General features: G+C 47.6%; 3 protein-coding genes across 3 annotated transcripts in view; 2 read left to right on the forward strand and 1 right to left on the reverse strand.

The window, feature by feature from the left end:
- Positions 1 to 380: 380 nt before the first annotated feature.
- LOC308041738 (ubiquitin carboxyl-terminal hydrolase 36-like) lies at positions 381 to 4,773 on the forward strand (the record flags this gene model as incomplete). The annotated part of the gene is made up of 11 exons (XM_080346644.1): positions 381 to 630; positions 703 to 924; positions 1,208 to 1,318; positions 1,613 to 1,715; positions 1,934 to 2,001; positions 2,372 to 2,442; positions 2,626 to 2,708; positions 3,034 to 3,145; positions 3,431 to 3,571; positions 3,873 to 3,973; positions 4,272 to 4,773. The coding sequence occupies 11 exons, from the start codon at positions 381 to 383 to the stop codon at positions 4,771 to 4,773; spliced, it is 1,764 nt and encodes a 587-aa protein (XP_080202770.1).
- A 4,511-nt stretch (positions 4,774 to 9,284) lies between these two features.
- Positions 9,285 to 17,193, forward strand: LOC308041546 (alpha-aspartyl dipeptidase-like; the record flags this gene model as incomplete). Its single annotated transcript, XM_080346293.1, has 8 exons — positions 9,285 to 9,385; positions 9,468 to 9,556; positions 10,782 to 10,856; positions 11,445 to 11,524; positions 12,922 to 13,095; positions 14,589 to 14,648; positions 16,648 to 16,730; positions 17,115 to 17,193. The coding sequence occupies 8 exons, from the start codon at positions 9,285 to 9,287 to the stop codon at positions 17,191 to 17,193; spliced, it is 741 nt and encodes a 246-aa protein (XP_080202419.1).
- Positions 17,194 to 23,989: 6,796 nt separating this feature from the next.
- The window catches only part of LOC308041739 (neurobeachin-like protein 1), a gene marked incomplete at both ends in the record, with an annotated part of 52,282 nt that continues 50,945 nt past the window's right edge, over positions 23,990 to 25,326 (reverse strand). The window contains one exon of the mRNA XM_080346645.1: positions 23,990 to 24,091. Within this exon, the coding sequence (XP_080202771.1) occupies positions 23,990 to 24,091 (102 nt within the window). The remainder of the gene's footprint in view (positions 24,092 to 25,326) is intronic.

Below are 25,326 nucleotides of genomic sequence, written 5' to 3' on the forward strand. Positions count from 1 at the left end.
GGCCTTGTAAGACTTGCAGAGGCTTTTGTTGGCCAAACCCACCACTGTGTCCAGGTTCCCTGCACTGGAACTACAGCGTGGGACCATTTAGGGGTTCTGGGGCGTGGCCGGAGCGCGATGGCGTCACAACAAGCCCCGCCCCCGGCAGGTTCCACCCCTGGCGTTGCCGGGACGCGCAGGCGCAGCTCAGTCCCGTTCTGGACGCGGAGCGGAGCGCACGGCGAGGGCGAGGGGAGGAGTCAGTGGGCCGAGCCGAGCGGAGCGACCGCAGCGAAGGGCGGGACTTGAGGAGGAGGCGCGGGAAGCGCGTGTGGTGGCGCAGAGGGAGACACCGAGAGACCGGCGCGACCTTGAGGCGGTGGCACGTTCGGTGACACGCCATGGCGGGCACGGCGAAGCCGAGGGTGCTGCTGAATGTGCGGCGGGACATAGGCAAGGCCGGGGCGCTGGGCCGGCTGCTGAGCACCTCGGCCAAGAAGGTGTTGCGGCACAAGATCGAGTTCCAGCCCGCCAGCCACGGCTTCTCCGGCCAGCCGGAGCTGCTGCGGGCCAAGTACCTGCTGCTCAGCCCCCGCACCGAGCCCGCCGAGCACCCTCGCGGCGCTGAGGAGGGACAGCAGGGCCAGCAGGGTGGGTGCAGAGGGCCGGGGGCTCTCCCTGTGCTGCGCAGCCCGCGGCTCACCCGCCTCTCTCTCCCCGCAGGCAGCGACCGGACCCCGGGGCGCCACGGGGACGGCGTCCCTGTGCCCCAGAAGGGGCTGTTCCCTGCAGGGCGCCTCGCCATGCAGTGGCAGCGTGTCCAGCCCATCGGCGCCGGGCTGCTCAACCTGGGAAACACCTGTTTCCTCAACGCTACCCTGCAGTGCCTCACCTACACGCCACCGCTCGCCAACTACCTGCTGTCCAAGGAGCACAGCCGCACCTGTGAGTGGGGAGGGGAGCGCCCGCCTGTCCCGGGGCTGCGCTCAGCACCCTGCGCACGGCTGTGCCGGGGGCTGTGCGGCTGCCGACATGTGCCTTCTCTGCTCCCTCCTGCCCGTTTCTCCATGGAGAGGACATTCCTGCATACGGGAGCATCCACTTTTCCTGGCCGTAGCAGTGTTCCGAGCTCTGCACCCTGCGTCTGAGAGGCTTTGTCTGTGCTGCACACAGCCAGGACTAAGATGGGTTTGTCCTCAACGTTCTGTCTTCTCCTCTCCCACTCCAGGTCACCAAAGCGGCTTCTGCATGACATGCGTCATGCAGAACCACGTCACGCAGGCGTTCGCGAACAGCGGCAGCGTGATAAAGCCAGTGTCCTTTGTCCGACACCTCAAGAGTAAGGATGGCTGTCCTCGCGTCCCCTCCTGTAGCCGTGCGGGAGGGCAGAGACTATTGCAGGAGCAGAACCTTTGAGACCAGGGCAGGTCTTGGCAGAGGTTCTTCTGAGACAACTCACTGAGCCTGCCAGGGCCTTCATGGGCCTTGTGGGGCGTCCCCCATGGCCGACATGAGTCTGACGTCTGGTTTGGGCCAAGGGAGCTCAAACCCCGCAGTCCCTGCACCGAGGGAGGGCGGGAGGACCTGCCTCTGTGACAGCGCGTGCTGCGGCTGATCCCTCCCTCTCCTGCAGAGATCGCCCCGCACATCCGCTGGGGCAGGCAAGAGGACGCGCACGAGTTCCTCCGTTTCACCATCGATGCCATGCAGAAGGCCTGCCTGCCCGACTGCACAGAGTACGTGGGGCCTCTGGTGGCCGTCACTGCCCTTGTCTGCTGGTCCCCTTGTCTGCTGGGCTGCTGTCTGCCTTCTCCTGACGCCTCCACTCCAGCACAGCTGCGGTTCTGTCCCCAAATCCTGTGACTGCGCTGGGTTTGGATCCTGAGGACACAGCGCTGGCCCGTGGGGGCGGCTCTTGGGCCGGGCGCTGTGTGATCCGAGCTGCCGTCTCTAGGTTGGATCGCCAGACCCAAGCCACCACCCTGATCCACCAGATCTTTGGCGGTCACCTGCGGTCCCGTGGTGAGTGCTGGCTGCCAGGGCCTGGGCCTGTGACTCTCAGGGCTGCTGTTTCCCCGAGAGCCTTGCAGTAACTTGGGAAAGTCACTAAGCATGTGCAAATTATGCAGAGCTGCAGCTGGTCAGTCTTTTGGTATCTGTGGGTCACGAAGCTGCTGGCTGCGGGTGCCCAGCTCATTGCCACCAGCAAAGGAACCCACGTTGCCAGCTGTCCAGCAGCACTTGTTGTCCCAGCACGTAGAGGCTGCGAATGCTGGTGCTGCCATCCCAGAGCCCAAACGCGGAGAGGGGGAACACAGCAGCTGCCTGCGTTGTGCTGGGGGTGGCGGTGCCGTGTTGTGCCAGGGGGTGCTCACTGCTCTTTCTCTTGCAGTGAAGTGCTTGATGTGCAAAGCAGTCTCGGACACCTTTGACCCCTGTCTGGACCTGCCGGTGGAGATCACGGTACCGGGGCAGGGTCAGGCGGGGAGGCGCTCTGCTCTGCAGGGGATGTTCCTGCAGCTGCACCGCTACTGCTCGACGCTGTTTAACCTGCCAGCGTCAGGCACGGTGCAGGCAAGAGGGAATCAGCTTCTGTTGTTGCGCTGCCTCCTCTGCCTGGCCCTGACCTCTCCTCTGTCCTGGCAGCAAGCCGCAAACGTAGAGCAGGCACTGGAGCTGTTTGTGAAGCCAGACCTGCTGGGCGGAGAGAACGCCTACCTGTGTGACAGGTGAGTGTGCGGGGCTGGGGCAAGAAGGGGCCGCGGGTGTGCTGGTGGGAAGCAGGAGGGCAGCTGCAGTACAGGAGGGCTTCTCTACCTGCTCCACCGCTAAACCGTGAGGTACGTGGCTGTGAAGCCTGTGCTGAAGCCTGTCACTCCTCATCTCCCTCCTCTTGAGACGGAGACCTGAGCCAGCAGACCTGGCCGTGAGCAGGTGCCCTGGAGCGGTACCCGCTCCCAGCAGGGTCATTTCCGGGGGGTTTGTGGCTTGGCCAGGGCTGACAAGCACCTGGGTGGTAGAACAGCATGAATAGCTCAAGCTCTCCCTGTGCAGATGCAAGAAGAAAGTGTCGGCAACCAAACGCTTCACCATCCACCGAGCGCCCAATGTTCTCACGCTTGCTCTGAAGCGTTTTGCCGACTTCACTGGAGGCAAGATCACAAAGGTGAGTGCTCGGCACCCAGAGCGGGGCTGTGTCCTGTCCCGAGGCCCTGCTGCCCCGAGCAGGGTGGGAGGTGGTTCTGTGCGCGGTGCGAGCTCTACCGCAGTCCTGCAGCCCTTCCCCAGCTGTGTGCTGCGGTGGGAGTTTGGCTCATCCCGGCATCTTCCTCACCGTGGGCTCTGCCTGTGGAGAGCGGGTTGCCCATCCCTCGCGAGACGGGACTCGCAGAACAGCTGAGCCGCTCTTGCCGTCTGCTGTGCAGGCTTCTGAGACATCATTTCTCCGCAGGACGTGGGCTACCCTGAGCTCCTGAACATCCGCCCGTACATGTCCCAGACCAGCGGGGATCCGGTCATGTACGGGCTCTACGCGGTGCTGGTGCACTCGGGGTACAGCAGCCACGCAGGACACTACTACTGCTACGTGAAGGTGAGCCCAGGGCGCTCTCTTGGCACCTCTCTGTGCTGGGGGCCGGCGGGTGCTCGAGGGTCCGTGTCATGCGCAGATAGGAGGGTGCTCAGCAGACGTGCGTGGTGTGGAGCACTGGGGGGTACGGGCTGTGCTCCATCACAGGAAGAGTGCAGTTCTGCTCTCGCAGAGTCCCCTCACTTGCCCGGGGCCGCTTGGGAGTTTTGGGGAGCAGAGCTCTGCCAATGGGCCTGTTCCTGCTCCTCCTCAGGCCAGGAGCGTCCCTGGACACAGCCCGACCCCGTTCTCTCTCCCTCCGCAGGCCAGCGACGGGCAGTGGTACCAAATGAATGACAACGTGGTCCGCCCCAGTAACATCAAGGTGGTCCTTAACCAGAAGGCGTATGTGCTGTTCTACCTCAGGTGAGCGTGCCCTGTGTCCCCGGCCCCTCTGCCCTTGCTCAGCATGTGGGACAGGGCTGGGGGCACGTGCCTGGGTGTGGGAAGGAGCTTGGCCCAGGCAGCCCCAGCGCCCACGTGCGTGTGCTGGCTCGGGGGAGGGTGGCAGGGAGAGCTCCAGCCCCTTGTAGTGGTTTTGCTGCAGCTCAAGAGCTCCTCACTTCCTCGGAGCTTCTGGCTCCTGGTTCTCGCAGCTACGACAAGAGTGTTGCAGTCGCTCAGACACTGGCAGTTAACACATGCCCTTCTCTGCCTTCCCCAGGATCCCCAACTCCGGGAAGAGCTCAGAGGGTCCCGTTTCCAAAGCTGCCTCCAGTCTGCCTGGCCGTGTCAAGCTGCCTTCTGGGTCACTGTCACCCAAGCTGGCCCGGAAAGCCACACACGCGGCTGCAGCGTTTCCCGGTGACGCAGCCCAGAGGCCCAAGAAGCCGCTCTCCTCGCAGCCGCCACCCGCACCCAGAGCGGCTCCAGGATTTTGCGGCCCCAGTCACACCAGTGGGGCCAAAGCGCAGGTTCCCCGGAAGCGCTGCTGGGAGCCCGGGCCCCTGCCCGCCTCCCCCAGGCTGCCGCAGCCCATGCCCGGCCAGGAGCCGTGGGGCAGCGGGGAGAACACCGGGACACCGGGAAGGGACCCTCGCAGCAGGGCTCCTGCCAGCCTGGTGCTGGCAAAGCTGAAAGCCTTCTTGTCGGCCAGTGCTGCTCCACAGCCCAGCAGCACCATGTCACCACCACCGGCCAAGAAGCTGGCGCTTTCCGACACATAGGTGAGTCTGAGCTTCTGCCCAGAGACTTCAGTAGGTGCCTCGTGCCTCTGGAGCCGGGCCTTGTGTTGGGGAGTGCAGGACTGATGCTGATACCTTGCTAAGCAGGAGGTGGGCGGGGAGAGCCCGTCAGCCTCAGGGCTCTGCCCTCCCTCTGGGTCAGGGTGCAGGGCCAGGCCCCCGCTCTTGCTCCCATCCCTGCAGAGGATGGAGAACTGGCTGCTGCCTCCTTGCTCAGGACGGCGGGTGGCTGCGCCAGTCCCTGGAGCGGGGCGGCCTCGCCAGCCTTCGCAGGGCAGCGTGTCCCCGGGGGCGATGGGAGCTGGTGACACCACAGCTGGAGGCTGCAGAGTCGCCTCCTCCCCAGGCAGTGGCTGCACCGGCTCTCTGGGCGCCGCTGTGCAGCCGGAGCTGGGGATGGCGCTGGGGGTTCTATTCTTAACGTTTCCTTCCTTTTTTCCTTTCTGCTTCTAAGGGAAAACACTTCTGATTCTTCTTTGACTCCCCCACCTCCCTCTCCCTGTCTGTGTCCTTTCTCCTCCCCTTTCTCTGGGCTCCCCTTTTTGTTTTCTCCTGTTAGCTCACAGCAACCTCTTTTATTTAGACCACCAAGTTGTTCTTTATGTCAATAACTGCAGGGCAGCCCCCAGGGAAGGAGAGCAGAGGGGACTACCATGCACGGCCTCACCTGCTGCTGCCGGTTCCTGTGCCCGCCCCAGCCCCGCGCTGGGTCCCTGTGGGGCCGGGACGCTGCTGCCGGGACACCGGGCAAGAAACTGGAGCGCTCCCTCGGGAACCGGCGGGGCTGGCGGGACAGCGGGAGCGGCCAGAGGAGCCACAGGGAGGATCCCAGGCTGGAACAGCTCTGCTGGGAGGAACGGCTGAGAGACAGTCCTCAGCACTCGGACAACTCCTGGGAGAGCTTTCCGTCAGATACTTCATGGTGAAGATTTCAGACACGATTTCATAAAGGAGGGGTTTTTCTTTCCAAGTTGTTTTCTATCATTTTTCAGTGTATATAAGAAGTGATAGCAGCATTCTACAATGGGTATTGATCCAGGGGGTCTCATGGAGACATCTGGACAGGCAGGAGAACAGTCCAGTGAGGCTGGACATTGTATGGATGACTTATCCTCTCACCCTTCCCAGTCCCACCTGTTCCCTCACCGGCCACCTAGGACTTGTCCTCACCAAGCTGGAGCACAAGTGTGATGGGAGCGGCTGAGGGACCTGGGGGTTCAGCTGGAGAACAGGAGCTGAGGGGAGACCTTCTGAGCTCTGAACTGCCTGAAAGGAGCTTGGACTTTCACGGACTTCTTCCTTTGTCCTTGTCTTGAAAACATCTTAAGGCTACATTTTCAGTCCTCTCAGTGAAGCATACAAAAATTTCAAATGTTCCTTCCACTTACAAGGAAATCTCCCTCATCCCATGAGCCTCAGAATGTTGTCTTAGACATCATTGTAAGTGAATGTGGGGAAAAGATCTAACTCTAGACAGTCGAAACAAATGCCAAGCAGAACTGAGTATCACAAATGGAAAGGACCTCTGAACCTGCAGAGAACAAATGCACACAGAACAGCAATAAAGCAGTCCTTAAAGTGGTCCTGCTCAAAACCTATGGGCCAGGACCCATAGCTCCATCTCCAGCATTCAATGTGCATCAGGTTCACTGTCCCAACCCAAAAGGTGACATCAGCTCATGGGAGTTTTCCAAGTGGGTCTCTGAACACACTGGTCCTGGCAATCCTGAGCTAGTCCACCCTTTTTACACCCACACCCTTCGCAGTCCTGCTTCCCCGGAACATCTCACAGGAACTGCCAGTCCCAGCAGCAAAGTTTTACTTTCTTTGAATTCTCCTTGCAAACTAATCTCAACAAAGCTCTAAGAGGCCACGAAAAGGTACCAACTTCAAACACTGCCTTAACATAAGGAAAAATAGTCTCCTGGCACTAGGAACCTATTAATAACTGTGAATGCAATTAGTCCAACTTCAAGGCTAGCAGCCTGCCTTTGCACTTTCTTTATTCAAAATCATGCTGAGTGTGGGGGCCAGAGCCATACACAGGATTCCAGGTCTGGCTCATGTTTCATCATCCTTTCCTCTCTCTACAGAAAATACATGCACTCTTTTCTTTTTTTCCGTGGCCATGTCATCCTGCAGGCCATCAATCCAGATCTTGTTCCTCCCCTTCCTGTTGCTGCTGCCCCAGCCCCAGGGGTACGCGTCTCCTTGCTCTGACACTCTGCTTCCCTGCGCTGGCAAGGGGTCCCAGTGTGATGCCATCAGGACAGGCTGCCACCCTAACTGGGAGTATTTAACCTCCCCAACCCAGCCTTTCGCTTTCTCAACACAATCCAGCCTTGCTCCCACTTTCACTTTTCATATCCCTTTGCCTCCACCTTCAGTGATAATCCAAGCGGTGTCCAAGCAAATTCTGAACTGAAATTCTGACAGAAACACAGTTCTATCACTTTCCTTGTCTGGAAGTCCAATTATCAAAGGAGTACAGCATGCATTTCCTATTTACCCCCATCCTTAACAAACCTATTTAGCCCTTGGGCACAGCAGGATGCCAGGCTAGTCTGTAGCTGCCTGGGTCACTTCATTACCTGTATTTTAAGTCCAGGCACTGTATTTAGGGTTTTTTTCCAGTATTTGGGTACTCCAAAATTCAGTACATTTCTGAGAACTTCCCTGCTCAAGTGCTTGTCACCACTTCTCTGAGTGTGGAGAAAGTGACTGTCTGCTCAATTTCCCAAAGACACACAAGTGCATTCAGCTCCTTCAGAGTGGGTTTCCACCTTCTGGAGTGTCATTGCTATCTACTATGTCTTGCTGATGTTTACTAACTCCCACACCTTCCCCAGATTGTCACCGTTTTCTTTGAGTCCATCATGCAATTGCACAAAAAGCTTACCCGTCATGACCCCAGCACAAAGCGATGCTGCGATATGTGCCTGTGCCTATAGACAGCTTGCAGTGTCAGGTCAGAGCTGTGCAACCAGCACCTTATTCAACCTTATAGGATGAAAACTGGAAAAACAAGAGGTTAAAGCCAAACGTCAACTGAGTTAACTTATTGCCTGGCATCACCTTAGGAAGAAAAGCACCCACCTAAGAGGCTTACACCATAAATTCAAATACCCTCCCAGGACTAAGATGGCGAACTCAGCTACCAGCACCACTGATCACTTCCAAGTCTGGAAGATCATTTGAAGCTTTCAGCACAAAGTTCCACACACCAAAGAAAAACAGAAGTTAAAGCACTTCAAATACTACTTTAAAAACCTCCATACTGAACCACACCAGTGAGCTATCACAATCTAGCACAGCTGTTTTCAGACTTAATTTAGCAAAGTTCCTTCTCTTAGATTGTATTTCAAGCTGGTTTTAAAATGTTTGCCAAATGGCTCCAGGATCTTCACCTTGCAGTTTCAAGTTACTAATGAGCATTACGTTTTCCATCAACATTTGCTTGTAGGGAGATGGTAAAAGACACAAGCATGCTAATTTCTTGATGGCCATTGGACAGCAGCAACTCTTGGTCACTGATGCCCAATTCCAATAAGAAGGACCAAAGACATACCTGACCCACCATGACAGCTACAAACTAAGTCTCATTTTCTTTCTACTTTGAATGAAGCCCCAGCTTCCTTTGACATAGGATGCCAAGCAAGGCCAGGAGGAACAAATGGACTCAAAAACAAAGCAAAGAACACTTACACAACCGGTTGGGGTTGATATGTTGTTTCAGGAGATCAGTGGAGCCAAGGCTGACAACAAGACGCCTTCCAAACCAGAAAGAGACCAGTGGGCCATATTTTTCATGAAGGTTCACCAGGAACTCATGAAAACTGCTGCTGGCAATGATGTCTGGCAAGTTGCCATCCCTGAGGAACACAAAGAGGGTGTCTGGTCATGAGCAGCATCCTCTGCCAATGCTGAACTTGATCGATACGAAGACAGAAAGCACTTACTTTTCATCAGTTGGAGCCAGCCCAGGGATAACTGATGCTTGCCTAGATGCCTAGAGAGGGAAAGGAAACGGATCAATCTCCTTGAATTTAAGATTTTAAGATTAAGCTCTCCAGCAGGAGAGCTGGATTTTCCACATCAATACTGCTGCATAACTTATAAACATTAAACAAAAGCTGGATAAGCCACATCTTCAGGCCTCAAACCTACTAAGGCTCCTGAAGCAAATCAATTGTGTGTGCCTGGTCTCACTGGCTAAACCACGATTATAGACCTAGTTGAAAGATCCCTGCGTAAAAATTTTAACGTTCAGGTTTGTGATGTAGATCTTACACCCGGATTTTGCCCTGGACAGCAGCATACGTGCAAAACTCCAAGGTGTGCAGACAACGCCTTTGTAAGCGGGATTCAGCGGGGCGCGCAGAACACGCGGTGTGCCGCAGCCTGCGGCCGGGAACGCCCTGCGCAACAAGCGCTCTCGGGGGCGCCGGCCCGGCCCCACCGCGGCGGGGCAGGAAGGAGCGGGCCGGGCCGGCATGGGGGGCCCGCGGCGCATGCTGCTGGTGTCCGACTCCACCCTGCACGGAGGGGGGTACCTGGGACACTGCCAGCAGCACATCAAGAGCTTCCTGGGCGAGTAAGCGCTGCGGAGGGGCTGCGGGACCCTGCCCGGGCCCTCCCCCGCTGCGCTAAGCGCTCTCTCCCCTCTCTTCTCCCAGGAAGGTGAAGCGGGTGCTGTTCGTTCCCTACGCCCTGCACGACCGAGATGCCTACGCCCGGACCGCCAGGGAGCAGTTTGAAAGCCTGGGTAAGGCTGGAGCGCCCCGGCGCAGAGTCCCGCGGGCAGCTGGCGCGGAAACGGCGCCTTTGCCGAGGGAGCGGCCGTGTCGGGCTCCGGCCGTGCCGGGGGCAGCCGTGTCGCGCTCCGGCCGTGCCCGGGACCGGCCTCGCCAGCCGCTCCTGTAAGAGGAGCCGAGGTGGTGAACGCCCCTGGGCATCAACGCTGCCACAGTCCGTTTTCCTGGGCTCCGAACGGGGGTGGTGCTGCAGAGAGGGGAAGAGGGGTTTGGCCGGCTCTGCTGTAACTGGAGGGACTGCGGCACGGAGCTGGTTGCTGACTTGTGCCTAGAAGTCCATGCTTTAGAGGCCTCCGGAAAAAATCTTGTTGCAAACACTTTGTAACTACTTCAGGGGGGAAGTTTTGGTTCCTGAATACTAAGTGGCATCTTTTTATCCTCCTTAGTCACATAAGGGAATGTTTCTTCCCATGCATCTTACACCTCTGCTCAAGCCATGCAGCTACTGGGGTTAAGTGAAGACTATAATGCATTTCAACCAGCCAGATATTTCCATGATGAACAGCAACTGAGCTTTGCTTCGAGCAAAGATCTTTTCAGAGCAGCCTGCAGCAACATCTCCGTCTAATATCTATCACCTTTCAGGATAACTTTGGACCTGTTACTGTAGTAATAAGCAGTACTCACTTCCTTGGGCAGCACACCTTGCTCCTTATCTTGCAGAGGTTGCTGCTATCAGATGTCACATGTACTTTTGGCTCTCCTGGTACTTCCCGCACTTAGTGAACCCCAGCGAGGCAAATCTGTCAAAGCCAGACATTTTAACTGTTACCAAAAAACAAATTACAAAGATCAGATATTTGTAGTAATGCTAGGCCAATGATGGCACATCACAGACTCAGAATGAAGCTGAACACTGACAGCTTTTTCCTTCTCATTTTCTAGTGAGCCGGGAATGCTCAGGGGGACTTTGTGCCTCAGGTGGCACCTGCTGAGCGAAGTGCTCTGCTCTTAGACACTGAGCATGTGTATCCATAAAGCAAAGGTTTGCTTCATAAGCCCTGCACTAACATAGGACATATACAATTTTGTGGTGTAGAGTTCTCCAAAGTTTCCCTGGTTGTCTGGTGAGACTTTTGTCTTGAGTGGGGTATGGAGAGAAGGCAGAAGGGGTCTGAACATACCACATTCTTCTTCCAAGCTGGAGTGGCAAAAGTGAATACTTTTTCATTTAAGGTTATGGGCTGGACAACATTCATGAATCCTGTGATCCAGTGGAAGCTGTAAGAAAATCTGAAGCAATATTTATTGGTAAGTTTTACTTTTTGCTCCCTGATGAGGGTTTATAAAGGGCACTGGATTAGTCCTGCTCAGAGCTGGCACTGTAGAGACAACAATGAAAAAGCTGGGCCTATTGATTACTAGAAACTACAGAAAACAGTGCTTGAATTGGGAACAGTAAGGCCCTGAATTTAGTGGTGGGGAGGGAAGCAGGAGAAATTTATCAATGGAACTTCATCTCCAGTAAGTTTCAAGTTATTAATTTGAACAGTACTTCAGGGTTTAAAACATGGTCATAGCAGCTGTATGAGCCTTATGAAGTCTGGAAGATGCAGGGCCACTGTGCTTAAACTGAGCAGAGTCCCAATGCCACGCTCCTCGTATTAGAACAGTATCTGCTGCCAAACAGCCAGCGTTGGTGTTCCAAGGACAACTCAGGGCACGAGCCCATGGCCTGCTCAGTGACCATTTGTCTGAAGCTTCTGGTTTTAGTGCTGCTCAGACCAGGATAATAGCCTGAACAGAGCATAGAAATCACTGGGTCTGCCTGGTTTGTAAAGGCTTCAATTAAAACTGTTGGTGAAAGCATGTTAAATAAGCTGGACTCCCTTTCTGCAGGAGGTGGGAACACATTCGGTCTCCTGAAAGCTCTGTATGACCACAGCCTGATACAGGAGATCAGGAAAAGAGTTCTTGAGGTAAAAACTACAGGGTTTGGGCCAAGTCTGAAAGGCAGGATCTCATGTACAAGCTCTTGTTCAGACAAATCCGAGTTGATTCCACATATTTATTTTTAATATACTTCAAATATTGAGCCATCTCATGCAGCCTGACGAACTGAAATCTGTGGCCAAATAAGGCTGTCATTAATCCTTGAAGCCTGAAAAGAAGGTCAGCAATCTGTCTGTCTAGAGCAGTTTCCCACATGTGGAACTGTAGAATCTTAGGATCAACAATGCTGCACAGCACCTTAGAAGGAAGCCCATCAACTTTAAATACTAACGAAGAATTTAATCTATGTCCAGAAACTCTGGTTTTCAGCTTGAGATATCCACTTTGTATCTTGTTAATAGATACAGATGTGTTCAAGTTGCAGGTTGTCTGCTAATAAACCAGCAATAAAGCTGGATCCATACCTGCCTTCTAGACAACACCCTGTTGATGTTGAAAGTGGTGTAATTACCTTGAGTACCTCTTGGACCTGGAATTGAGAGGTACGAGTGCCATTGAGCCCTTCTGGTCAGCAGCCCCGTTCTGGCTGGTGAATCTCATAAGGCACAGCAAAAAGATGCCGTCCATGGCGGAGAACAGAAGCAAAGTGTTCCTCTAGCACTGTGGAATAGCAAATGACTTCAGGCCCATTTATGCAAGTGCAGTATCTGAAAAGGCCAGCTGCCAAGAAGAAAGGTTAGCCAGGCTGTCTTAATATACAGAAGCTCAGTGCCTGTTGTGGGCAGAAAAACCATAAAATGTTGGGCCCCCAGTGAAATCTAGATAGGTATTTGGTTATATTCACACCAGTTCTCTCCAGGTAGCTTATTCTTACAAATTGTTTAGCATTATCCATACGCTTGTATGTTTGTGTGGAATCCTTCCAGGTACAGCATAGTACATACTACTATGTACATAGTGCTACGTACATAATAGTAATACCTAAAGCGGTCATAGTGCCGGTAAGTTGATGCCGTGGCAACATTGTACTCAGCTTCAGGTGGCCCAGTCTCCTCAGAAGGTAGTTAAAAGCTAGTTCAGATATTTCCTCTAACTGCAATGTAGACAAGTTTCTCCTCTCTTAATAGCAAAGTCTAATATATGCACTGACTACCTTATAAGTTCCCTCTTGTGATGGGGTCACAGAGCTGCAAGTGCAGGACATTCAATAGCTAATTCTCCAGCAATCACGACATATACAAACTATTGCCCACTTCAGAAAGCTGAATTCTTGTTTGTCTGCTTTTCACTTATGAAGTCAGCAGTGAAGTGAGCTAGAAGTACTAAATCTGATCTGATCACTGAGTCTCTGAGATTGATGGATGCTATAAAACGTAATTCCTAGTTGCGATACTGCATACTAATCATTGCTTTTGTCTTCCAGGATGGGATTCCTTATGTGGGATCCAGTGCAGGAACCAACGTTGCTACGATCAGCATCAATACTACCAATGACATGCCAATTGTTTATCCACCTTCCCTGCAGGCCCTAGGCTTAGTGCCTTTTAATATTAACCCCCACTACCTGGACCCAGATGTGAAGAGCACTCACATGGGTGTAAGTAAATCATGCCAGAGCTAATGCAGTAACCAGGGTGCAGCGGTGTAACAACAGTCCGAATTTGTGAGGCCTTACAAAGCTATATAACTCTAACAGCTGCTCTCTAGAGCAGCTGGAAATGTGAGTGGGGCAATGCCAGTGAGGCAGTAACATTTTACTCCTCCCTAAAGCTTTCCTGTGAGTGGGAAGAGGAGTTGGCAACAGTATTAGTGAGGTGGAACAGAGTGTTTCTCACCGATACTTTGCAGTGTCTGAAATACTGTTGCTTCATACCTGGTGTGGAACTTGGGACAGGGCCGGGAGAGAGAAATTTGAAATGTTAAGGTGCAACGCATAGTGTATCTGGAAAGTTCTACCATAGTCTGTCTTACCTGCTGCTTCAGAAGACATAACTTAAACGTACATTAAGAGGCTTAAATATCTGAAGGACCCATCAGAACAGGGAGGTCTTGAGATTGCATGCAAACCTGTTGTGTGAGAAAATACTCAGGCGCCAGTGTCCCTGCAGAGAGCACCCCCTGTCATGTCCATCACTGAGCACGCGGGTGTGCTGGTGTGGCTGAAAGAAAAACACTTGAACCATCAAGTACAAAGACTGACATCTCCACTCTATGGAGGAGCCGATTATTGAGGAGCCTGCCAGGAGCTAATTCCTTAGGGAAGAGTTTCTATGGTGTGTCTTTTAACAGGCCAAATGCTTATAATCAAATTTCTTCTTGGGTAGAGGAAGTATTAAGAATTAGGGGACACTAAAGAGATGGAGGATCAGGGTGTGCTTCTAGAATTTAGATTAAGTTATAGGTACTCATTTAATTATCTTGGCTTGTCACTAGATGAGCAGGCAGTCTTTTCCCTATAAAAGGCTTTCGCTGTTTCTCCCGGAGGAGGCTAGAAGCTCTATGCTGTACCAAGTCCCTGCTGTGTTCCTGTGTTTCCTTACCAACAAATCCTTCTGGTTTGATTTAACTACTGTTGCTCAGTTCAGCAGCAAACCCTCAGAAAACACGGCAGAGCTGTTCACAGCAGGAAATTCTTCAGTGCGTTACCTACTTGAGGACAAAACAGGCAGATATGTAATCAGTGGAAATCCATGGGTCACTACCCTCTTTCACGAAGGTGGCATCACAGGTGTTTGCTTCCACCACTGTCCTCAGTGCTCTTGTTCTGAGAGTGATCATGAAGAGATAGCATTAAAAAAAAATAGAGCTGGATGAATTGAGTGGAAGTAAAATTTAAGGCTTTTCAGGCTAGGGATTGTGTTAGTTCTGTTTGATCAATCTACAGCAATTGCTGCTAGTGAAGAAGGGTAAAATATGTATCTATTAAAGTAAATCCTGCCACTACCTTCAATACATTAGTCTAACGAAAGCATTCTGCTTGAGGGCAAGTGCCTGATTTGTTTAATGTTAGGAAATTGCTTCGTGTCATGCTACTTGGAGGGCTCCAAGTCCTACCTTACTGCCTGGGCAGCTAATCTACACTCATTGCAGGAGACAAGAGAGGAAAGAATTCGCCAGTATCACGAAGAACCAAACACCCCTCCAGTTCTGGTGAGTAGTAGTTCCCAGTCAGGAAGTTCATAGCTGTAGCACAGTAAATATTTTAAATGCATTCTTGCTAGCTTGCAGTGGAGATTCCCCTGCCTGAGAAGCCTTACAGAACTGGGGCATGGAAAGCTAAGAGCTTCAACCTTGGGTTTTGCTTACTTGCAGAAGATGTGTTAGAACACATGAAATGCATTCTGCTGATTATATGTGTGGAGTCCTGTTGCCAAACACATTTTAGGCAGCTCTGATCTTTCCAGTCACTGGCCAGTCATATGGTGTATGTTGGGGGTGATGTGCATGCAGATTGTAAGATACCTCCCCTGAATCTTTTTGCAGATATTCTTAACTTTACATGATGTTTCATTCTCTGTAGGTTCTGAATTTGCTCATTCAGTAGTAATTACAGTACATCTGTCTGGGGAAGTGAGACCTCTGCGTTTCCTGTCCCTGTGCTTCAGCTTGGAGTATAAAGTTTGTGCTCTAACAAACCCAGCTGGCTGGTGCTTGGCCCAAAGTGCATCTAAGAATGGCGGCAGCACAAGTTCAGGGTGTTTCAAAAAGATGGACCCAATCTGAAATCACAACACAAGGTGTTTTGGGGTCTGTCGTTCTGAAACACCCTGTAACTGGTGTAAAAAAAAGAAATAATAACTGTCCCGTCCCAACAGATGGGATGAGGGATGAGTTAACTCTAGACGTGACACGCGCCCTGACTCAACAGATGAGAACAGGTGTGAGTTAACTCTGGGTTAATTCTGTGCGGTTATGTGAAGTGAATGACAGACAATCACCTCCAGGGTCCAATTCAATTGTGAGTTTTAGTAAAAGTTCTTGTTGGAATATTGGTTACAGCGAATGGTGACTTGGAAAAAGTATAACAGAACTTATCAACACGTTAATAGCGAAAATCCTACTGCAAGCGATATGCTGGCAACCATCAGTAGCTATAATATGAAACTTAACCAAAGATCAACAGCAGAGCTTAAAGATGGTGTTATCCTTATATGTTCAAAAGGGAAAGGGAGAAAGAGAGTACTGAAGGAGAGACAAAGAAATGGGGGTATAGAAAAAAGGAGAGAAGGAAAGAGCAGAGAGAAAGGAAGAAAGAAAAGAGTGAGGGATCCAGTCTCCTACGGCCCCACAGTGTGGATGACAGGACTTGTACGATGATGTGTAGCCTTGGTGTTCCGCGGCGAGGATGCTGGGGTCAGGAGCACAGCGTCCTCCGATGTCTGGTTCAGAGTGAGGGTCCTCAGCGTGCTGGTATTGGTGAGGCCAAGCTGGTATTCCCTTCACTGAGACTGGTAGACTGGTATTCCCTTGGCAAGGCCGAGCTGGTATTCCCCAAACCGTGCTGGTTTAGGTGAGCTTTGTATAGCTCCCAGAGTAGAGGAAAGTCTTGGGGGGAGTGGGGGGGGAAAGTGGTGATTGTGAAAGAGGGACAAGTCTGGACAAGTCCTGGGCCACACTGAGGGTCTACGGCTTGCTCCTTTTGTGTCATGCAGAAATCAGGGGGAAGTGGTGATTGCAAAAGATGAACAAGCTTCAACAAGCCCTGGGCCATGTTAAAGGGTCTCAACTTTTCGCCTTTTTTTGCCAAGCTGGACATATAACGAGATGGGGCTATGTGCCCCCCAGCACATCCTCCATCTCTGGTCGGTCAACCGGCCTGATCTGTGGCTCCTTAGCTCATCATCGATGTGTAGATCACAGTTCCCCCTGCTCTGAATGTGTCTTCTGGCTGAACTAGTTTTGTCACAATGTCTTCAGCCATGATCATTATCAATGCTCAACACTTGGAAAAACACATTTTCTTTTTCTCCTTAATGGTTTGTCCTTCTTTAAAAGGGAAAAATAAGCAAGAAAAGCAGCTTTGAAAACAATAAATGAGTGAGAAAGTCTTGTTGGTAGTCATGGTGAGCTGCACTAAGACTGCTTGTGACAAGCATTCTAGCCTTTCAAATAGCTTGAAAATAACATTAAATGCTTACACCTACATTAGGGCTTGCGGGAAGGTGCGATGCTGCTAGTGAAAGGAGACAAAGCCACCTTGCAAGGAGTGACAGGAGCACGTCTGTTTTTGAGGTAAGTGCTTCATTTGAATTGAAATGGATATCCTCCTTCAGATAGATAGGAAGAGAGACTTCTGTTAGACTCCTTGTCCACGCTGCCTGTTCCTCACATCAGAAATTAATCCCTTGTTTCCCTTTCCCATTCTCTTTTTGAAGGCCAGAGGAATGCCAGTTTGGCCCTAACGTGTTCAACTCTAGAACACGGGAACTCATGTCTTTAGTCATATGAACGTTTACCAAGAAATCTAATATGTCTTTCCCATGACGCAGGCAAGGAAGAGAGTCAAAACTCTGCTTGTTCTGAATAAGGATGCTTTGTTCTATCCCTCATAACAGATGGAAGCACAGTTGTCCTAGCTCCTGTTAAAGCTCACAACATGTTTTGTCTCATTTACAGGGGTAAGAAACCAACTGAACATGAGCCTGGAACAGATTTCAGTTTCCTCCTGATTGACAGTAATCTCCAGAATCTGTAGCCTTGCATATTCTGCAGCAAAAGTCACTTTATGGGAATGCAATGAGGAGGAAGCAGAGAGATGCTTCTAGTTCCAGGGTGGGTGGAGAACCTTATCTTCATAAATAAAGATAAATATGCATTAGTGGGCTCTTCTCCCCAACCTAACGCATGTCTTGGACACCTCTACCAGCAAAAAGTCAAATTTTATTGCAATACTTGAGTAATCATAGCTATTCTTAGTCTGAAAGTGTCTGTACATCCATGTATCCACTTTGATTACTTCCCCACCAGAAGAAAGTTATTTCAACACAACCAAGACTGGATAGCAAGTCAGCTCTTCCTGCTGCCCAGCTTTACCTGCCAAATGAAATAATTGTTCCTTTAGTGTACTCCACACCATTGGTTTCATTTTGGGGCTGTTAATAAAGGGAGAAGTTATGCATTCAATTGCTTTTATTTGCTTCAGACTCATGTTAAATAGATACAATACTAATTATGTACAAAAGTGTGCATGTTAAAAATTGTCAGGTTACAAACTTGCAAATCCTAGAAAAGTGCAAAATTTTGAAACATCTTCCACCATGCTGTACAGAAAGAAAATCCATCGTTAGCCAATATACACACTCTTAAAACATACTGATCGAAACAAAATAAGACATATAGTATACTCTTAAAGCACCCAGAAGGGAAAAAGATATTGCACAGAAGACTGTCAGCAAGTTCATTACAGTGCCTGAAGGCTCATTTTGAAAGTAGATATTTACAACACTCCCCACTACCTAACTCTTAAAAAAGGCATTTTTTGGCATTTAAAAATCCATTTATAATTGCACAATCTGTAAGAGTTATCAGAAAATATGGTTAACCGCTGCTGTAAGGCCTTTGTTTCCACTCTCTCATTAGCTTTAGTAAAAATCCATCAAGCAAGCTGAGCAGCATCACGGCTTCCACCAAAACACTGACTGAAGGGACGCAAATCTTAATGAGCAGCGTTTCTCTAATCTTAGATTAAGCTGCTTCTGTGAAGAGTTGAATCGGAACACGTATCGCAAGTTTTCCTTAATGATTTTTTTCCCCTCGTAGCTTTCTTCAAGCAATAGCTCACAGCTACATATGACTAAAGCAGCACTGTCAGGTGCAACACTAAGTTTATGTTGAAAAGTTACTACTTCAAGGCAAAAAATATGGCTCACCCAAGAGGAAAATACTGACTGAGACAGGAAGCTAAATAAACAAGTGGCCTGTAAATTCAGTTAGATCTCTGATATATATGGCTGGATGTTTTATATTTCAATCTCAAAACACCTTAGCAGCTTTAAACCATAATCTTTACTGACAATCATGCTTCTGGGACAGAAGACATGTTTTAAAACTGTGTTTGTGCTGAGTATAATCACAGACCTAAGCTCCTGCCAAACTTCCCAGCCCAGCAGATGAAAATAAAAAGAATACACCACTGGAGGAACGCTCTCCTGAAGAAAAGCAGCGCAACATCTATTTTATGTGTGCTATTTGGGTAAATGGTAACTAAAAGAAACACACACCAGTTTTCTTCCACAGATGCACAGTGAAAAGGTGAATTGAAACCAAAGGGTACCTTTGAATTAACGCTACAAGCAGTTCCTCACACCTGGGGTGTTCAAGCCTGCCGTAAGATGAGCAGCACTCGGCTCAGGCTCTGCACAACATGCTGTGCTGCCTTCGGAGGTGTTTCTGCATTCAGGCATCTGATGGCTATTTTAAACCGTAGCTTTTCAGAAAACCCTTGCTTCCTATGACAGTCTGTGCTAACAATGGCAATCAGTAATAAGAAGGAGAATGTGGCTCCTTGGGATGGAAGGGAAGACATCTTCCCAATGCTTCAGTTGAGTCTAACGTTGGTGTACAGTGAACCCAGATGCATATGACTGCGCAAAAACTATTTCTGCCAAAGGAGACCGCTAACAAGTGTCTTTACAGCTGGAACTGACACAGTCTTTTAAACCAAAAAGCATGAAAAGCTCATTCTAGAAAGCACTGAAGCACATGCTTGAATTTCCACCCAATTAAATATAACCCTATGTTGTGCTTTCATCTAACAATATTTAATATATCAGGCCTTAGGTTCACATTAGGATATGCGTTCATATGTTGTTTTTTCAAATAGATTCCTTGACAGGAAATAAAGTATTCACAGCACGTAGCCTCAGCATCTAAGCTAGCTATCAAGGGGCCACTAGCGGCGGAACAGAGGAGTCCCTTCAGGTGACAACACAGAGCATGTGTCTACACAGACTCAATGCAGGAACAGAAGGGCTGACATCTACTCTACTGCCCTCCCTAGCTCTAAAGCTCCCTACCATACCATAATTCCTATAGAGATACACATTTTCAACTAAATACAGATACACAGTAAAAGTTCGGTGAAGCATCTGGCTGCTGTGCATGTATTTTGTAATGATTTTGTTAACTGAGATTGGGAAAGACAGAGGAAACACGGAGGAGGGGGCCATGGTGTAGGGAAGTGAGCATTACAGCTCCCATTGATTAGGGCACGAGTTAAAAGACCTACCTAATTATTGTGCATTACAAATAAATTCATAATTCCTGCAGACTACCTTAAAGCAGACTGATGTAGGACTGTTATCAGTTCCATATAGAATTTTTACAGTGCAGAAACTCAGTTCTTTGCACTTAAAGGACACAGAAATACAACTTTAAAGAGGATCCTTATGAAGCCGCCAATTGACTAGACTATTTAAAGCCTGTAAAGACTTTGATAAACCTCTTTTGTGATAACATTCGTGATCTAAGGTATAACAGCGGGAAAAATGTTTCTTTATATCAATGCTGCAGATTAGCAAAGCAACTGTAATGTGTGTGTGTTAGTGCCTTTTCTTCTTTTCTTTTTAAAACAAAACAGGCTTCCTAAAACCTGATTTCCACAATGAGTATTAACCATGAAGAGAAGTGCAGTTAGTTTAAAATTGGGAATATTATTTTTTTGTTGGTGTTGGTAAAGTACATGGATAATAGAAAAGCTGGTTTTTAGATATCCTATTAGTGAGTATTAGATAACAAGTAAATTGATATAGGATAATTTGCTTAAGTCCGATGCTAACTTGAACAGCAAATATTCTGCTTTCTGAATGCTCCTATAGTAGAAAAACTGCACAGACTAGATAAGATTCTTCACTATAGATGAAAAGACAACTAAAATACTACCAAGAATTACAAGTGAATTGATAAAGAGAAATTTAACAAACATTTTACTTGAAATAAAGGAGAGATGTCTTCTAAATGTCATCCTTTGGTATGCAAGTTCAGAACTGTGCTAGGGAGAAGTGACTCAATGCTGCAAGCTACTTGTTCTCATCTATGTGCAGCTATGAAAAGAGTCAGTTTGCAGTTTCTTTTAGATATCCATATTTACACTCCTACTTGCTCAGCTTTGAATGTAAGCATATCTTCAGCTTTTATAAATATCATTAGGGTTGTTCCAAAAAGTAAAAGAAAGAAGATACCACCAAGAAGATCTTGACAAGTGTAGTGTTAGGAAACAACTGTCGCTTCAGACTATTTTATTCTGAATTCCCAATCAGAATGCTCTCATCTCACAGCTTTAATTTTTACAATTAAATAAATCTTGTTTCAAAAGCAAAGGAAAATCTTATTTCACCAGTCCTACATGAAAAACAAAATGTAATCCTAAGTTTTACTGACTTGAGGAAATCAAAGAATTATGAAAGTCAGTTCACTAATTCACAGTGCACTGCACAACAGACTGCAATTCAACCAACGTGAACAGCTGATCAGAAAAAATCACTTTCTACTTTTAAAAAGACTTACACAAATACGTTAAAACCAAAAGAAACAACACACCAGCTGACGCTCACATTGACCACCTATATCTTTCAATTAGAGCTGGGTTTAGATAAAAGCAAAGTGCAGACCTTCAGACCTACAAGGGTCTTTCCAGAGAGGCTCTGGCAAGAGCTGGTGTGCACCTCCCATCCTCGAGGACCAGATAACACATCAAAAGGCGATGGCTGTCACTGTTGTGCGTAGAGCACGAGGCAGCTCCGAGCTCACCCGTCCCCTCTTCGTTCCGCTGCTTCGTGCAGAGCACAAACCAGGCTCAAATCTGAGCCTGAGAACTCTCCACATTCAAACCCATCCCAGATATTGGTGAAGACCACCTAATGCTTGTGATGCACTAAAATGACAGTATTCAAATGTCAAAGCTCTTCACCATTAACTCTTTCATCCCCAATTATTGCAACTACATGATATTTTACTTAAACTGACAGAGTGTATTCAGTATTCTTTAACATTAAACTACTAACAACATTAATTCAACTGTTGTATAAACATACCTAAACCACTGTAGGACGTTTTCAAACCCTCTCTGTGCAAGTCACAAAAAAACCCTGATGCTCTCACCAAACCTGTCTCCTCAGTTTTTCCACTTGATTCTACCAGCCTGAAACATCATCCTTTCCTGCCCCCTTCCCCTGCAAGTAAACACTTAAACTCATCTATGCGTTTAAACAGAACATATATGCATTCTTATAAAAGCCACCAACTCAATGCCCCAAATGAGTTGTTTTCAGCTTCCCATAATACAGGAAAGTCTCAGAGCTGAACTGAAATTCTTCTCAACTGCTCCCGAAAGAGCTTCCCTGAAATTCTTTCTTCATGAAATCAAAATGGACAGACATACGTCACATTCTCATATACACACTTAATACTTTCATAGTATCCTTAGTATTCTTACTGGATAGGTAATTGATTAAAAATAGTATTTTTCACTTCTCTATAGCTTATTTGAAAATAGGGGATGTGGGCTTTTTTACGTACATCGAGCCTCAAAATAACCACACCACTCTATTTCTTGAAACTTAATGCTCTCTTGTCAAGTGACTCAGAGAAATAATTCTTATTTTCTCCTAACTTTCCAGACAATCCAGTCTCTCACAGTGATTAATCAGAATATTGCAACTATGCATAGACCCCACTTGCTCACTAGTCTGATTTATTATCTCATTTAGAAAAGTTAAGAAGCAGCAACGCAACTTTCTTTACACAGCACAGTAATCAGTCATTAAGAGGGATTTCTTTTTTCCAGTAAAGAAATTGAGGAGAAGAAAACAGTTTGAATGAGACTAACAGAACTTGTGAAGGTTCTCCTTTTGCTGGGTAAGGAGGTATTACTATTTCTACAAAGTTAATAAATATTGTGCTAAAAGTTAATGAAATGAGATTATACCCTATGGAGTTCCTCAGGTAGTTCAACAGCTCCCCAGACACAGGGAGTATCTGGTAACATTTATAGGAGATACAACACACATTCATTTCCATAAATAAATAAAAATGACAAGAAAAGTGATGGTGGGGGAAGAAAGCAATAGCCAAAAGGGAACATACTAGCCAACAATCACTTATAGTTTTGTCTTATATCTATATGCCCCTTACCCCATGATATTTTCTCCTTTTGATAGACATACATACATGTATATACATATATACACACAAACATACACACATCTATACATATGCACACATACTTTCGTACGCCGATCCAAAAATTCCTATTTTTCCCTCAGTACTAGGGTTTTCTAACAGTATGGGGTTTATCATTGTAATCAACATTATAAAAATGTCAGAACTACAAGGAAATACACACCCTTCTATCACGATGTATTGCTAAACCAAAAAACCCACCAGTAATGGCTTCTCCAAAATACAGCATAAAATCCATAGCTATTTTGTTGGATATAGCGCACATAAGGATCTGATATTTTCTTTTCCCATGTCTTAAACACATCTTGAAAATGGATACGTTATCTGTTGCCCTGCTTTGTTTTACAGAAAAAAAATATATGGCTAACAACTAGTTTGCTGAACATCAGGCCAAGAAACAAAAAGGTGCCATTTAACTAAATTGTGCTGCAATGCTGTCAAAATGATTTTGCAGTGGAAATTCATCTTTTGTTGGTACGAGTTGCCTTACTAATGAAGCAGATTGATCTTTGACCAATATAGATACTGATTATTTCTCTGTATTTTTCAAGATATTACATATATTACGGTATTTCTTGATGTATTTCTTAGTCTAGTTAACAATATAAATAATTTTCAGCAGCAAGTATTTCCTACCTCCTTTAGCTCCTTTACCACCTTCAACTCCTTTGAAGTTATTCATGTCTGTGCTTTAACCAATTTCTGATAATCAAGTAGTGCAACACAGGTGTTCCTTGCAGAACAGCCTAAGACTGGAGCTACAAAAAAGATAGCAATAGCCATTTACAGGAACAAATTGCAATACATTGTTCATTGGGCTAAAAACATATTGAAAAGGTTGTAATGTCACCTATCTCAATTCTGAATCTGACCACTGCAACTGCCAGAATTTTAATTTACTGCTGGGGAATTACAATGCTGTCAAAGCAAAGCCAAATACCCTCTTTGTGATCAAGGAACATCTGACCCTATGCAGCTTTCCATCAAATGCTACTTATCTTAAATTCAATTAGCAAGCTTGGGTTTGGAGGTTTGGGTGTCTTTGTTTTTGTTTTATTTTCTTTCATTTTTTTCCTGAAACACAGTTATAGCAGCCATTTAGAGAGGGATTGTGCTGTGAGCAAGTCAACACCGTTAAGGAAAAATATGCAAGCAAGCTAACTTGCATGAGTACATATGCTTATTACTGTACCTCTACCATTGGTTCATCTTCAACAGACTTAAGAATCAAGCCCCTGAAAGTTGAGATACACATTTAAAGTGACCAAAAGATTAGACATGTTTCTGGAATCCACAAGAGAAGGTAGCAGCAATCACTTGCAATCTTGAGTGTTATATTCAGTCTCTCCTGATGAAATCTGGCTGAGCCGTTTGCTTGATCCCCATAGCTTTTGGGAAAGCTGACCTGAGCGCATCTGTTTAAAAGTAATTCAGAGAAACAAAAGGAGGGGGAAGGGATAAGGTGGATAAATTAAAAAGGAATTCAGACACTGATTCTGGTGAAATGCAGGCACTACAATGTACTGCATAAACAAAATTAGACCAACAAAAATTATTTGAAAACAAACCAAAAGTTACACTTAGGGATGATTCTTGGGACTGACAAAAAACAACAGACAAAACACTGATCAAAGTCTTCTCTGGTTTTGAACGGTTAAAGGGTTATTACCAAGTAATGCAGACTTGTTACTTATCCTACTTCAAATGGCTTAGAAACAGTGTTTCGATTGCTATTTTGATAGGAAGGAAAAGAGGTGAATGTGAAGCAAAAAAGAAGCAAAGTAGAAGAAAGGACGTTTTATTTTAGAGATTTCAAACAGAAATTGCTAGAAGTGAAAAGGAAAAGATAAGCAAAATGCAAGGCAGTGACAGCAGAATGGAGGAAAGAGAGAAAGGTTATCTCTTGGTGTCAGATTTATACAGTCTTCCAAAGATCCTGGGTGAAGTGCCCAGGGTAAAATTTAAACCAGAAGTAATTCATATTGAGTAAGTATACAAAAGTATAGACAGATAACAAGCAACCAGAGGCCACGTTAAATCCAGCATCTGGTAGGTTTGCCATCTGACAACAATTTGTAAGAAACTGTTTTAATTTCTTTCTTAAATATAAGGCTTAAGATTGGCCAGTAGCGATTAGCCTGGCAGCTAATTAGGTGGTGAAATCCCTCACAGTTCAACAAACAAGGTGCATGTCTGAAGAGCGCAGCTTTGAGAACAGCTCCCGGCACTCGGAACTACAAGTTAAGCTTGCTCAACAACGGTGTCATTGCAGCAGCAGCCTGCTAGAAAAGGCACAGGGATCGGCACGGGCGGGTGAGCATCTCCCAGACCGTGCAGCATCCCAAACAGCCACGTCATTGTTAAAAATACAGTGACATTTGTTGTACTTCACTTCGTACTGGATACTGTCAATGCAGAAACACTAAAGGCCAATCTTAATACCAAGCAGCATTTCACCGTATGCACAATAAAGTTGGTCTCTCCCTTTATCCCAAGGATCAGTATCACCACGAAAAGCCAGAACTACAACACTGTCTTCTGTATAAGGATAAAATTCTAGAAATTCATATATTCCTTCCAAACTACAAATAATTCAAAGAAATACCCCACATACATATGCTTTTCAAATATATTGACTGATGGCATTATA

Source organism: Nesoenas mayeri, assembly GCF_963082525.1.
Source record: "Nesoenas mayeri genome assembly, chromosome: 6".
NCBI lineage: Eukaryota > Metazoa > Chordata > Aves > Columbiformes > Columbidae > Nesoenas > Nesoenas mayeri.